Genomic DNA, 14,319 nt, shown 5'->3' with positions numbered 1-14,319 from the left:
CATGACCCTTTTAGCATGTTAACTGGTAATGTTTTAGAACTCGCACGCTTTGCAAAAAACATTAAAAGTTCTATAAATGTACTTTTATATATATATATATATATATATTAAAACTGACCCCTGATGTAGAGATTGTTAAATTTAATAATACAAACAGGGAAGTTTTGTATAAGCTCAGCCTTTATTCAGTTTTTTAATGTCTGATAGAAAGGTATCTATCTTTGTAGAGCAATACAATACTTCAGACAATTGCAGAATACTCTCATTAGTCACAGATATACTTCAGAAAATTGAGTACACAACTATTTCTGGGCTTAAAAATACAAAAACCAAATCAATGCAGAACATTGTATCTCAAAAGGAATACAATGTGGCCCCCCATGCACTACTTAAAGCCTGATGTGGCCCCTTTACCAAAATAGTTGCCCACCCATGCTGTAGGCCATAGTAAAAGCTGTTTATCTTGTGGTCCAGTTGTGGAACAAAATGTGTACATATTTGTCTGCATAGAACACAGAGTCTATTTCAATTGGGGGAAAAGAGATACTGAGAATTCTCAAATAAGGGTGATTGAGCATAAGAAGAGAGAGAGAGAGAGAGAGAGAGAGAGATGAGAGCATCATACTGCCTTGACCTTCAACAAATATGTAACAAATACAAACCACCAAATAAGGGAATTAGATTTTCTGACCAATTATAGTATTTTGCCACAACCATTTTATTGATGTTAAGAAGTTATATAAGGGAAAGCACCCTTTGTCTTTTTGAGACTTCTGTTGAGATCTTTCCCGACCGTATTGGATTAAGCTTTGCAAAAGAGAAAATCTGACTCAGAGCATCATTCATAGAAAAATTATTTCACATAATCAAAGAACCAACTTCCTCTACACTTATTTTAAAATGCTCCCTTGATGGATTGTCATCCATTAACACAATTTTGCAAAGAATATATTATTATTAGCAAAAGACATAATGGGTTATCTGTCTTCTACAAAACATGAATCTCTATCTAATGTAATTACTCATAATTTCAGGTTTTAGGTTCACTTTGATGTGTTAACACAGTTGATGCTTGAGAGTTAAATATATGAGTTATTCAGGGTTCTTACAAGGTGCTTGAATTAGCCTACTTGAATTTGGCTTTTTCAAATTGAAGTCCTGGAAAAACCTTGAAAATAGCCATTTTTACCATGAGATGCTTAAGTTCTCGGATGATAGAAAATCTTAAAATACGTTGTTTACATCATTTAATAAATTAAATGTATTTCATTTTCAGATAAACATGACGACAGACCACTAGACCACTGCTGAAGCAGGTAGTGCAGAGATGGCGCTGTCACGTGGCACCTGTTGCTTTTGGCAGCGCTGTTGAGAATGGGCCAATCACAATCAATTGTTACTGGAGGATATATATATATTTTATAGATACTGCTGTGGCAGATTTAACAAGTATTAATTCGCAACTATCAGTTTTAGTTTAAAGTTACTCTCCAGAGTGAAGTGAATTTAGTTTTGTGAGCCGTCTTACACCTTGTGTAATGAAAGCTTTGTCTCACAAAAATAGGTTATTTCTGACAACATTTGGGTCAATATCAAAGTATGTTGACAAACATGTCCCTTGACTTTTTTAGTCATGAAAAAGCTTTCAAATAACAACAAATAATTGTAGAATTCTATAACCTAACCTTTAATGATATGAAATGGCTTGACTCTGTTTTGAATTTGTTTTAGAAAATATATTTGAAATGGTTAATTGCCTGAAAAAAATCTTCCTTCCCTTTATATGGTACACCACTTCTATGACATTTAAAGTTATTTATGTATTTATTTTGTACTTATTATATAACAAGTATACAAAAAAGAAAAACTTATTAATAATTTGAATAATTTAAAAATAATATTTGACCCTTGATTTCATGGCATTGGTGTTATCAATGTTAAAACCTCTTTTTTTATGTTTTAAAAAATATTTTCAGAGGCTGCTTAAATATGCATATAGGGATTTTTCCCAGCATGTTAAAAAGTTATTAATTCACATTTTAACTAATATTTTCACACAAAAATATTTGGTATTGTACCCCATTTAACCCTCATTAGTGTTAATTTAGTGTTAACTTGCTTCATTTGTGAAACAAAATTATTTAAAAACAGAAAAAACAACTGTTCTTTATGAATAAAAATAATGTCAACATGTTAAAAAATGTTTACCCTCAGCGTTTATAGGAAAAAAACTGAACGGAATGGGAAATTTCATTATATTGTATATTTTTTTTGAGAATGACCCATTTGCAATTTGGGTCAGTTCCTTACATAAATCTGTTGTGTGACTTTAGAAAACATGAAACACTGCACAAGTCATATGGACTACTGTTTATGGACACAGTTATTCACTTTGTTTGAAAGCAAAGTGTGTTTTAAGGGAGCATACTACAATAACATCAATTTTGTCATGAATGAACTAAGAATTGTTACTGAGAATATGTAGATAAAGATACATATTGACATATGTTGTACTTGTAATATGTGGTGTTTTATAAAAATAAACGAACGGAGTGAATACATTTTTTTTTATTTAAAATGAACAAATAATGAATTAGTTTTAATGACATCTCAAGCATAGTCCATGAAAACAAATACAAATGTGCTTGAAAAGTCTTTGACTTTAACTTTGAAGCATCTGTACAAATACTGGTTATTGTAAATGTAGGTAAAAACAAAAAAATAGTGCAAGAATGAGGAATCAAAGATATTCCTCTATTCTTGCAACAACAACAACAACAACAAAAAAGATATCATCCATTTGGACATTAGTGGTTTCTCACACTTTCTCGGTTATATAATCTCAAGGACCCAAATGTACACCCGTAAAACACAAACAAAAAAGGAAGACAACAAATAAAATTAAAAACATGAAGTTTTAAGTAAGGCACAGAAAGCTTTTTGTATACAATAATATTTTTTAAATGTTGTCACAAGTGGTTTAGTATCTGAATAATCATACTGTACAGAGTATGAATATCATTTACATGGCACAATACAACAGACATACAAGACTTGAGTTGATAAGTTATAATTAACTCGTTTTTTCATTTCTTACTAACAAATCTCAGTTTGGATCAAAAGCAAATTAGTATCTTATACTAATATGCATATGTATCTTTTTGCCTTCAAAATAACTGGGTGAATGACATATTGGTGGAAGCAAACCATAATGCAATGATTAATGTTCAGGGCCTCGATTCCCAATAACGATCGTTCTTAGCGGTTAAGAGCATTTTCTATGAGCGATTCTACAAACGTTCATCATTTTTTAAGTGCGTTTCCCAAAACTGTACTTAACATGAATATTAATTGAAAATTACATGCAACCATGAGCAATAAAAGGTCAAGGAAGGAGGTCCGGAAGAAGTGGGAGGACTTTGTGATCCTCGTAAAAAGGAAAATGGCACTGCACATGACAGCAAAAAAAAAAAAACAGGTGGCAGCAACAATGATTCCCCTTTTCTCACCGCTGAAGAAGAAAAGGCATTGTCAATACTTGGCGTAAGTGCCTCAGATGGCATTCGTGGTGGTATTGACCTTCATGGAGGACTGGGGATGCCTCAATCTGAACCTGAGTCAGATCCCTCATGCTTGGAGGTACAATCAATTTCACCTCCCATTGGCAGACAACTATCTCCCAGTCCTCCAAACAGCCCACCAATGCCACAGCCTCCCTCTTCTATTGTCCAGACTGCAGCCACAACCCTTCAGAAATTTGAGAATGTCTGCGGTTGTCGTCAGGACTTAGTGCAACAGGAGAGAGAGAAACTGGAGGTCTCAAAATACATTAGACAATGCCTTAAAGAGGCCAATGAGAGGGACAACACATTTCAGGAGCAGGAAATTGACCTCAAGAAGGCCAAACTGGCTTTAGAAGAGAGGAGACTTGCAAGATAAGATTTGCAAGACCCCTCAATTTCTGTGCCAAACATCTTGCCAGATGAGTCAGGTAAAATTGTGTTATATTTTTTAATGAAGACTAATGAGATATGTTTTTATAATTTCTTGTGCAATAAACTTTTCCATATGAAATTAGGGTTCATTCCAGTGTGCAATGTCTTTTGCAGTTCCTGGGGAAGAAACCTCAAACCCAAATCACTAAAAACAGTTGTGTCTCTTCAAGTATTCTGACTGTCCTAATAAGTGTTTCAAAGTGAATGGCTAATGGCTGATTGTTACAACAAGTTATTTTCAAATTTACATTAAAACAAAAGCATACATGCCCTATACATTTTATTACGTCTTGAATCTGGGGGGGGGGGGGTTTGTGGCTATTTGAAATGAAGTACATATATAACTAAGGTTGAGAGTAGCACAAATATATTGTCTTCATCTAGCCTATACATTTATACAGGTGCAGACAATGTTTATTGTAGATTGTATGTTTTACCATAACTGTTCGGTGTATACATATGTATAATAAGCACAACCTTTGGTCATTATGAACATTCAAATAAGAGAATAAACTGAAGGAAAAGATAATCAGTACGATTTCTCAGTAAATCAGGCATTCGGTTTCTTTCTTCAAGCTAAGGCCTAATGCAATTAGTGTAAAAAGATGATGTGTGTGTGTTTTCTTTCAGGCAGTGTGTTATATGTGAATAGTATCACAGTCTAAGCACATTTAATCTCATGGTTCCTATAAGAAATTAGGAGAGATCACACTTCAGTAGACTTGCAAAATAAATTATGGCTGTACTACAGCATGTTCTTCAACTGAGAGTGAGAGAAAGAGAAAGACAGAGATGACCATTAAGCAGAAGGGTTACTATAAATGCCTTCATCAGGCAGCATCAAAACCCGCTGGATATACTGGATGACATGGCTGTCATTGAGAGATCATTTCTGCCACAAGGAAAAACAGTCCAACTGCAGAATATCATTGGGCCTAAACTCATGCGTGCCACCATGAGGAATTTTGCCTTGTCCCCCAAGTGCAACTCCTAGCCGCTCTGAGATTTTATGCAAAAGGCAGTTTTCTCCAGGTACTTAGTGATGGGCTTGGACTAAGTAAGGCATTGGTGTCAAGATCTGTACAAGTAGTCACCAACGCATTGCTTCCAAATGCTGCTGAACATGTAGAATTCCCAGCATCAAGACAGTAAATCTCAGACATACAACAGCACTTTTCAAAACATCACCAGATACCACGGGTCATTGGAGTAATTGATGGCACCTTGATCCCCATTCTCACACCATCTGTGGATGGCCATGTATATATATATATGCCACAAAGACTATGCAGCTATCAACTGCCAGGTGACCTGCGACCACAAGGGTTTGATCACAGACATAGTGGCAAGGTGGCTGGGAAGTACACATGACTCATTCGTCTTCACCAATTCATCTGTGGGTCAAGAGGCGCAAGACTCACAGGGACAGTGGAGACTGCTTGGGGACAGTGGTTACCCACGAGGCTCTGTTAACCCCTGTAGCTAATCCTGCCAATAACAGGGATACAGATTTCAATGAGACTCACCGTGTTGCCCGTAATATTGAGGAGCGCATATTGGGGAGGTGGAAGCTGCACTATCGGGTTATTCACCAGTCCTGTGGTGATCTTCTCTTTGCTCCACAAAAGTGCTGTGCTGTAATAACAGTATCAGCGATTCTGCACAACATTGTAGTGCGGGTGAGATGAAGAGGTGGAGGAAGAGGAGGAAGATGGCATGGGACGACATGATGACCAACCAAGATATGTTCTATACATGGCTGGTTTTCATGCACACCAGCAAGGTATTGACATGTTTTTTTTATTAGTTCCTCTTCTATTTTGCCTAGTATTTGAAGCACACTGACCATTTCCCTCTTAAACATACAATTTTCAAACATTTCAGCAGTAGCCAGCAACAATCATTCTGCCCCTTTGTTAGTACCAACTACTTAACACTTGTAGATCTACTACCATTTTCAAGTGCTACTTAAGTTACGATGCTTTTGGGAAACGGGCTGCAAAACACAGATGAATCGTAAGATGGATCCTGCGATTTACTTAGCTTGATGATGCTTTTGGGAAGCGAGGCCCAGTCCAGTCCTCTGTCATGCATTCTACTGAATTGTGAATCTGACAATGAAGATTAAGGTTTGCCACAATCCATCTGTCTAAACTCAAAGTGCAATTAGGATTATGAATGATTGATGGTGCATTTATAACCATCTTTAATCTCTTGAGCAAAATGTAAAATTGTGCATTCGTAAACATTTTGAACTGATTCCTGGAAATGAATCAAACTTACTAACTCGTTTTTGCTCCTTAAATTTAAAACATCAATTAAAATATCGGTCTTTAAGGGACAGTTCACCCCAAAATTTAAATTCTTACACCATTTACTCAAACTTACGTTGTTCAAAAGCTGTATGACTTTCTTCTGTGGAACACAAAGGGAATTGTTAAGCAGAATGTTAGCCTCAGTCAAAATTAACTTTCATTAAATATTTTTTCCATACAATGAAATTGAAAGGTGACTGAGGCTAATATTCTGGCTAATTTCTCCTTTTATATTCCATACTAGAAATTAAAATCACATGGGTTTGGAATGACATGACTGTAAGTAAATTAGTCATGAGTCTCTGGACAAGGAGGGATCACGAAACTAGTTTCTAGGCTAACATTGCAATAGGCAGTTTGAACTCCATCCTCCTCAACAAGCTGGCCGAAAGCGAACATTTTAAGTAAAAAAAGTTTTATAAATTGAACTATTTCAACAAATAAATATTTCAATAAAATTATTTCTTACAAAATTTTTTTTTTAAGTGTTTACAACATTAATTAAACCACTGGAATCATATGGTTTATTTATATGATCGCTATATGTAATTTTTGGAGCTTCAATAAGTTGCACACATTAACTTCAGATCTGAGATATTCTTCTCAAAATCTTTTAATTTTTGGGTGAACTATTCCTTTAATCTGCAAATAAAAAGGGTATTAAAGACAATGATATTGCTTAATTTTGTATCACCAGCAAAATCATGTTGAATATATTGTGTATATTCCATATATTGCAGATATTTAACAGAGGTATGAGAAAATGTGAAGAGCAGCTTTTGGTCTCACCAAGTCCAAAACTATCCCCAAAATAAATAATTCAGTCTGACTCTAAATTGCTCCGCCCACAAGCACTCCCAAGTATTCCAAGTATAGCCTTGCATTAGCTAACTCTGCTTTTTCTTTCTCCTAACTGGGCAGATGTGGGAAAGAATAAAGTTAATCGTGTTTGATATGATATCAGGTGGAGGATGTAGCTGATGCGGGTGGTGATGAGCAAGGGTCATCTCCCAGGCATCCACCAGCTGGACATTCAGACCTTTAAACATGGCTCTGAGTACTGTATCGAGTTGTTGAGAGAACCAGTCGCTGTTGTATAAGCTGGATTCCGGGTCCAGTTTCTGGAGGTTGGCTGTGCGAATCAGCACCAATGTCGCTGGTTCCCGATTCAACAGTCGAATCACTGCCCTGCGAATGTGCCGCAGGCGCCGTATGTACACAGGCACTGGGAAAGTGCTGAAATGTGACCAGATGCTAATAAGAACCACCGTGTCTGAGCCCCCTCGTAAGGCGTCTAGCTCATTGGAAATATAGTGCAGTTCAGCTGCATAAACAGATGTGAACCGGATCGGTGGCCCATGGCAGCGGTACCTCAACAGTATATTGTGGTTGCTGTCTACTGCCATGTGTGGACCAATATTCTTCAGGCTATGAAAATTGAATTCCTTGAATTCTGTGGTGTTACGAGATAAAACAAAGCGAGAAAGAAAGAGAGAGAGAGGATATGAGATGAAGTTAAAGATAAGCATATACAGATAGATTTTACACTTTAAAGGCGTAGTCCGCTCAAAATATCAAAAAATATTTCTGACCTGGAACATGAGCAACGAGATACTCGTACCACTGTCGCACAGTGGAGTCTCCATACATGTACATCATCTTCCCTCTAAGACACTGGGTAATGGCTGAAGAATCATTAAACTGACGCATGGTGACACCACCCAATGGCCTCCACAATCCTTGATAGTAATACCCGGAGGGAGTGTTTTCAAGGTTGTTCTCTTTGGTTTGCTCTGGAAGGAAGCAGGCACAATTTTTAAGAAATGTAGAGAATAAGAGAAGACATGGAATGAGGAAGTTTTGTTGATATGCTTTTGAAAGCATTCTTGTGTAATGCAGGCATAATGTTAGCATTTAGATCATTCAATTAAGCTGTTTATTCTGCTGAGAAGGTAATATTAATTCTACATTACAGATTGCTATGCATATGTGTATGAGATATGAGTCCACATGCCACGGTACCTTTAGAAGCAGGTAGAACAGTCACATTATCCATCCCTGCAGCATGTATCGGCATTTTGATATTTATTCCACTAGAACAAAACAAAATAAAAGTCTCACTTATGAAGAAAATAAAAAGAGCAATCCAATAACTATTTAAATTCTGACATTATTTACTCACCCTTATGTTGTTCCAAACATGTGTGACTTTTTTCTACAGTAGAACACAAAAGGAGATGTAAGGACAAAATATGAATTAATGTGAATGGTGACTGAGGATCACAATCTGTCTAACTCTCCTTTTGTGTTCCATATGTTCAACATGAGGGTGAGTAAATGATGACAGAATTTTCATTTTTGGGTGAACTATCACTTTAAGGATAACATGGTAACTCATTACAATGGTTACATTAATTAATGGATTAGGAATTATAAACAGTGTACAATAAAAAACTTTTTTTTACAGCATTTACACATTTTTGTCAATATTTGTTAATAAAAATACAATTGTTAATTTTTAGTTCATATAGCATTAAGTAATATTAACAAATGCAACTTTTGATTTTAAAAATGTATTAGTTTATGTTGAAATTAACATTAACCAAGATTAATAAATGCTTAAAAAGTATTGCTCATTGTTAATTTAACTAATGTTAACAAATAGAACATTATTGTAAAGTGTTACCGATAACATTTATTGTATCTGTAAACTGTTGTATTAAAGGTATAGTACACCCAACAAATGGAAATTCTCTCATTACCCTCATTTCATCCCAGATGTGTATGATTTTCTTTCATCTGCAGAACTCAAATGAAGATTTGTAGTAAAATATTTCAGCTCTGAAGGTCATGGTCACCCTGTAGCTCAAGACTGGTTGCCTTCTGATGCTAAGCAGGTCTGAGCCTGGCCAGTACCTGGATGGAATGACCTCATGGGTAAACTTAAGGATGCTGCTGGAAGAGGTATTTGGGAGTCCAGCTGGAGGTGTCCACCCTGCGGACTGTGTAGGTCCTAATGCCCCAGTATAGTGATGGAGACACTATATTGTAAAAAGTCACTGTCCTTTGGATGAGACTTTAAACTGAGGTCATGACACTCTGTGGTCATTAAAAATCCCTGGAGACTTCTTGAAAAGAGTAGGGGAGTAACCCTGGTGTCCTGGCTAAATTCCAACCATTGGCCTTTATCAATCATGTCTTCTTAATAATCCCCATCCATTAATTGGCTCTATCACTCCACTCTCTCCTCTCCACCAATAGCTGGTGAGTGTACCATGGCTGCTGTTGCATTATCCAGGTGGATGCTGGATGCTGCACACTGGTGGTGGTAGAGGAGATTCCCCTGTACACTGTGCAATGTGCTTTGAGTGTAGTGTCAGAAAAGCGCTATATAAATGTATGGTTCATTCCTTCACTCACAATGCAAGCGAATGGGTGCCAAAATTTTAAAGACAGCACAAAAGCTGATAAATTTTTCCAAAAATCATAATTTGTGGTAAGCAGAAGAAAAATTAATAAACATCTGGGATGGCATGATGGCTAGTTATTGATGATATTTGGGTGAACTATTCCTTTTATGACAGAAGACAATCTCTTAGAAAGGGGTGTAAAGTAACAAATTAAAAATACTCACGTTACTGTAATTAACAACTTTTTCCCAACAATTTTACTTTTTAAGTAGTATACTTTTACTTGAGTTAATTTTAAGTGCTGTAACTGTGATGTTACGGCACTATTTTCCCACTGTCTGTGTTCGCTACTTCCCTGTCACGATTTTAATTGTATCTATCAAACATGATTGGCTAGGGAGTCTTGTGACTCCAGTCAAATCAAATCACATGTAAAAAACCTGAATGGCAGCTGCAGATCTGGCACCAACTGTGGAGAATGCTTCAAGCACAGTTCAACACCTGAACATCACAGCAGAACCTAAAAGGGCTTTTTGCAGTGAAAAAGGCCAATTGCTTGATCGTGTCATGTGAGTTTAACTTGCTCAAGTCAGATATCAGCATTAATCCTGCCTCTAATTTAAAGAAACATATCAAGGTAAATTTAATATTTCTGCTTGCTAGATTCTGTGTGTCTATAACATCCTGTAATTTAACTCTCTATCACTGAGATTATTGGGTTGCTGTGAGAGATTAATGGAATGTTATAAATAGGGCTGGGCAATAAAATGATCTAGATGTTTATCAGAAAAAAGAGAGATGTCCTCAATCAAACTTTTGAGTAGTTATATTTAGTTTATGTTCTACATCTAGAACAGGGGTGTTCATTACATCAATAGCGATAGCAAGAGCACCGCTGGTTGGTTAATCTATATGAAATATAAAAGATTGACTTTTTATTTCCTGACGTCTTTAGCTGTGCACAGTTTGATTGACAGGCGGCTAATGTTTGAGTGCTAATGCGGGTTTGCGCCTAAATTATCAAATACACTTTTTAATTCCGCAAATGCCCGTTTTGGTGAGGATTTAATGCAAATGCAGTTGTTTATGTCTAAAGTTAATTTAAACAGTGGGACATAAAGCGTATTTGCATCAAAATGTACATGTAACTGAATTGAGCACTGTCTAGGAGGCTATGTCATATAAAGGCAATTAATCAAACAACAAGGAAACGAGAAAACCACTCACTACTTTTGGCCGAATAACTTGAGTAGCTTTAAAAGTATAAATGTAATAGAATAAATCAGTGACGTTTTTTAATAATACTGACCCCTTGATGTAGAGTGTGTTAATTGTTATAATAAATTACCATCTACAATTAGAGATGATAATGATAAGTTGATGTAGAGTGTGTTAATTGTTATAATAAATTACCATCTACAATTAGAGATGATAAAATAATTTATAGTTATGCTTAGCCTTTATAAAGATAGAAAAGTATCAACATTTGCAGAGCAACACTTCAGCAGAACATTCCACCAGTCACACATTTCAGAAAATTGTGCATCATGCATTAGAATGAACTATTTCTTGGTTTAACAAATACAAGAACTAAATCAATGTGGAACATTGTATCTCAAAAGGAGAACAATTTGGCCCCCAATGTGCTACTTAAAGAAATAATTCACACAAAAATGAAAATTCTCTTAACATTTACTCACCTTCATGCCATCTGTCTATGACTTTCTTTCTTCAGAACACAAATTATGATTTTTAGAAGAATATTTCAGCTTTGTAGGTCCATTCAATGTAAGTGAAGGGGTGCCAAAATGTTGACGCTCCAAAAAGCATATAAAAGCAGCATAATAGTAATACATACAACTTCAGTGGTTTAATCCATGACTTCAGAATTGATAATGACAGGTGTGGGTGAGAAACAGATAAATATTTAAGTCAATTTTTGCTAGAAATTCTTCTCTCAGCCCAATAGGTGGTGATATGCATGAAGAATGTGAATCACCAAAAACACAAGAAAGTGAAAGTTAAAGAGGAGATTGACTGAGCAGGAGAATTAATAGTAAAAAATTAATAAAATATTGATCTGTTTCTCTCCACATCTGGATTAAACCACTGGAGGCACGTGGATTAGACTACTTTTATGCTGATTTATGTGATTTGTGGAGCTTCAATATTTTACCACTGATTCACTTTCATTGAATGGACCAAAGGAGCTGAGATATTCTTCTAAAAATGAGCTACTATTTTACTCTTACTTGAGTAGTTTTAGGACAGCTATTTTTAAACTACTCACACAAATTTTTTGGGGAAGTAACATTACTTCTACTTCCACCACTGCTCTTAGAGTAGTACAGTACCAGTTCCATGTCAAATGCAGAAATCATTGTTTCTGCTCACTCACCTTTGGAAGAACTGTGACTCATACACAGTAAGCAGGTGTTTTTTATAGCCCCCTTTTGCATGGTTGATCCGTGTGTCACAGTCCAACATTTTGGGCTTATAACAGTACCAAGGTTCTCCGGTCTGGGGGTCTGTATAGTTGCAAAGCAGTTGCTGATTAACTGGCAGACACAGATTACAAATAGTGGTCTCAGAGAGGTAACGTGAGCGGAAGAGGCTCTTGAAGTAGACTCGGTCTGCTTGCTCCTCTCTAAGTCGCCTGAGGACCATCACCGCTTCACTGGAGTGAACCATGGTCAGTTCCACCTGCACAACTCCAGCCCAAAGCAGTGGGAAAAACACTGTGTATTTTCCATCTCTGTGGTCATGTACCTGACCTGTCACACCTGCTCCAAGTTCTGGTGTGTGAAGTCGTGCTACTAGGAAGTCTCCTCCATGTTTTTTAGGCTGACCGATAAAGTTTTGCATCTGTACCTTCACTACCAGCTGTCCACCCACCAGCAGATCTCCAGAGTTTTGGATCATATAATAGCTTTGTGCAGGATCACTGCTTTGGCGCAAGGGCAACCCTAGGACCAGCGGCTCTGGCCAGATGATGGATCTGAGAAGATAGCTCTCCACTTTGGCCTCCTCTGCGGATGGCTCCTGGCCAAGGTGCATGCAGTACGAATAGTTGAATTGCACGGGTAGCAGCATTTCAGAGGTCTTCAAGACAGATTGTATGCTGTTTTGAAGCTGGTAGAAGGAAGATACTGTTTGACAGGTCCAGCTCTGCAGTGGAAAAAGATGGCAAGGATTGAAGTCAAGTGGCTCATGAAGTCAAGTCAACTCTTTTTTTATTTGTATAGCGCTTTTCACAATAGATAGAATTTTGAAGCAGCTTCATATAAAATGATGCCTTAATGTCTCTAACCGACTGTGGCAAAGGATAAACTCCATAAGATGTTTAGTTAGTAAAGAGAAAAACCCTGAGAGGAACCAGTCCCTGCTGGGGGAGCGCATCCTCTTCTGGCTTTACAATAAATGTACATATGCTAACAAAATGTAGCTTTATATGTATAATAAGTAAGGTGTTCCTTAAATTAAATGATCCAAAAAAAAATATTAAAACATGATAGTAAGGCAATGTTTAAAAATGTACATTACAATTAATCAGCAAAGTCTTTCCAGAGTCCACATTGCAAGATCAATTGTCCAAAGAACACAGTTTAAGCTTTCAGTTAAACCTTTCTTTAATGCCTGCCAGTGTGGATTTATTTTGTTCACTTGTTTACCAAACAGTTACTGTATAACAGATAAGATGATTTGAATATGTCATAATAGTTCAGGCAGGAGCACTTCCTTCAAATTAATACTTTGACTTAAAGGTGCACTCAGTAATTTTTGTTGGTGTCATCTTGGACTTACAGTGGCACCGAGTGGGGTGGATGAGGCATCATTCAAAATCAATAGTTTTCAGTTACAGATGCCATTGTAGAAATTCTGTATTCACAATCAGCCATGATTACAGGTTTTCACTCTTATTTTTATAAATTCCTGATAAATGTATATCTTATTTGCAAAATTATAAAAAATACAAGCTAAGGACTTTTACTTACTTCCAATGAGGTGATATTCCACAACAGGAATAGGAGTCCAGTCAGTGCCAACAAAGTAAAGAAAGGGAAATATTTGGGCAGGAGTCTCTCCATGGTTTCCTCTCTCTGTCATCCTCCAGTCCAGTGCTACATTAGACTATTGCTGGCCATTATCACACACTAATCAATAAGAAAGAATGGTGAGGAGTGACAAATTAATGAATAAATAAATAAAGAGTTCAATCTGGCTACCCTCTCAGAATATGAAAAAGCTCATGTTCTATAAAACACAATTTTATATATGATATTCAAAATACAGTAAAGTAGCAACACATTAGGAAGGCTATTATCCAGTAACAGATCATTTGCAAACATGAAAAAAGTTGCCAAGTAAGATTTGTCTAACAATAATCATTATTATTGTATTTTTTGGTGAATTGCTCCAAACGCCTAACTAACAAAAAATTATATACAACATACAATACAGTCCAGCGCAATGCACAGTATTTGTTTATTGCACAAAGACAATATAGATGCAGAATAAATAGAGATAGAATGAATGCTGTAAATACTAGAGGAAAAAAGGGTGGTATGATGTTGGATTTATCAGATGTTAAGACTAAAA

The 14,319-nt window shown here is 36.3% G+C and overlaps 1 protein-coding gene across 1 annotated transcript; it reads right to left on the bottom strand.

The window, feature by feature from the left end:
• Window positions 1–2,556: 2,556 nt before the first annotated feature.
• Window positions 2,557–13,843, bottom strand: LOC127659090 (NXPE family member 3-like). Its single transcript, XM_052148731.1, has 5 exons — window positions 13,716–13,843; window positions 12,119–12,888; window positions 8,333–8,403; window positions 7,903–8,103; window positions 2,557–7,763 (listed from the first exon to the last, which is right to left on the bottom strand). Exons 1-5 carry the CDS (start codon window positions 13,806–13,808, stop codon window positions 7,198–7,200), a joined length of 1,701 nt encoding a protein of 566 aa, XP_052004691.1. The 5' UTR covers window positions 13,809–13,843; the 3' UTR covers window positions 2,557–7,197.
• Between the last annotated feature and the right edge of the window lie 476 nt (window positions 13,844–14,319).

Source organism: Xyrauchen texanus, chromosome 18 (genome assembly GCF_025860055.1).
Source record: "Xyrauchen texanus isolate HMW12.3.18 chromosome 18, RBS_HiC_50CHRs, whole genome shotgun sequence".
In the NCBI taxonomy this organism is placed as follows: Eukaryota; Metazoa; Chordata; class Actinopteri; order Cypriniformes; family Catostomidae; genus Xyrauchen; species Xyrauchen texanus.
Note: the sequence above shows the minus strand (reverse complement) of the source record. Positions and strands in the feature narration are given on the sequence as shown.

Excerpts from the sequence above, each read along its gene's own strand:
- LOC127659090 (XM_052148731.1), bottom strand. The coding sequence starts at position 13,808 with ATGGAGAGACTCCTGCCCAAATATTTCCCTTTCTTTACTTTGTTGGCA. Across the intron at positions 12,889-13,715 it reads GGAATATCACCTCATTGGAA|AGCTGGACCTGTCAAACAGT; the intron begins GTAAGTAAAAGT and ends TTTCCACTGCAG. Across the intron at positions 8,104-8,332 it reads TGTTCTACCTGCTTCTAAAG|AGCAAACCAAAGAGAACAAC; the intron begins GTACCGTGGCAT and ends GCTTCCTTCCAG.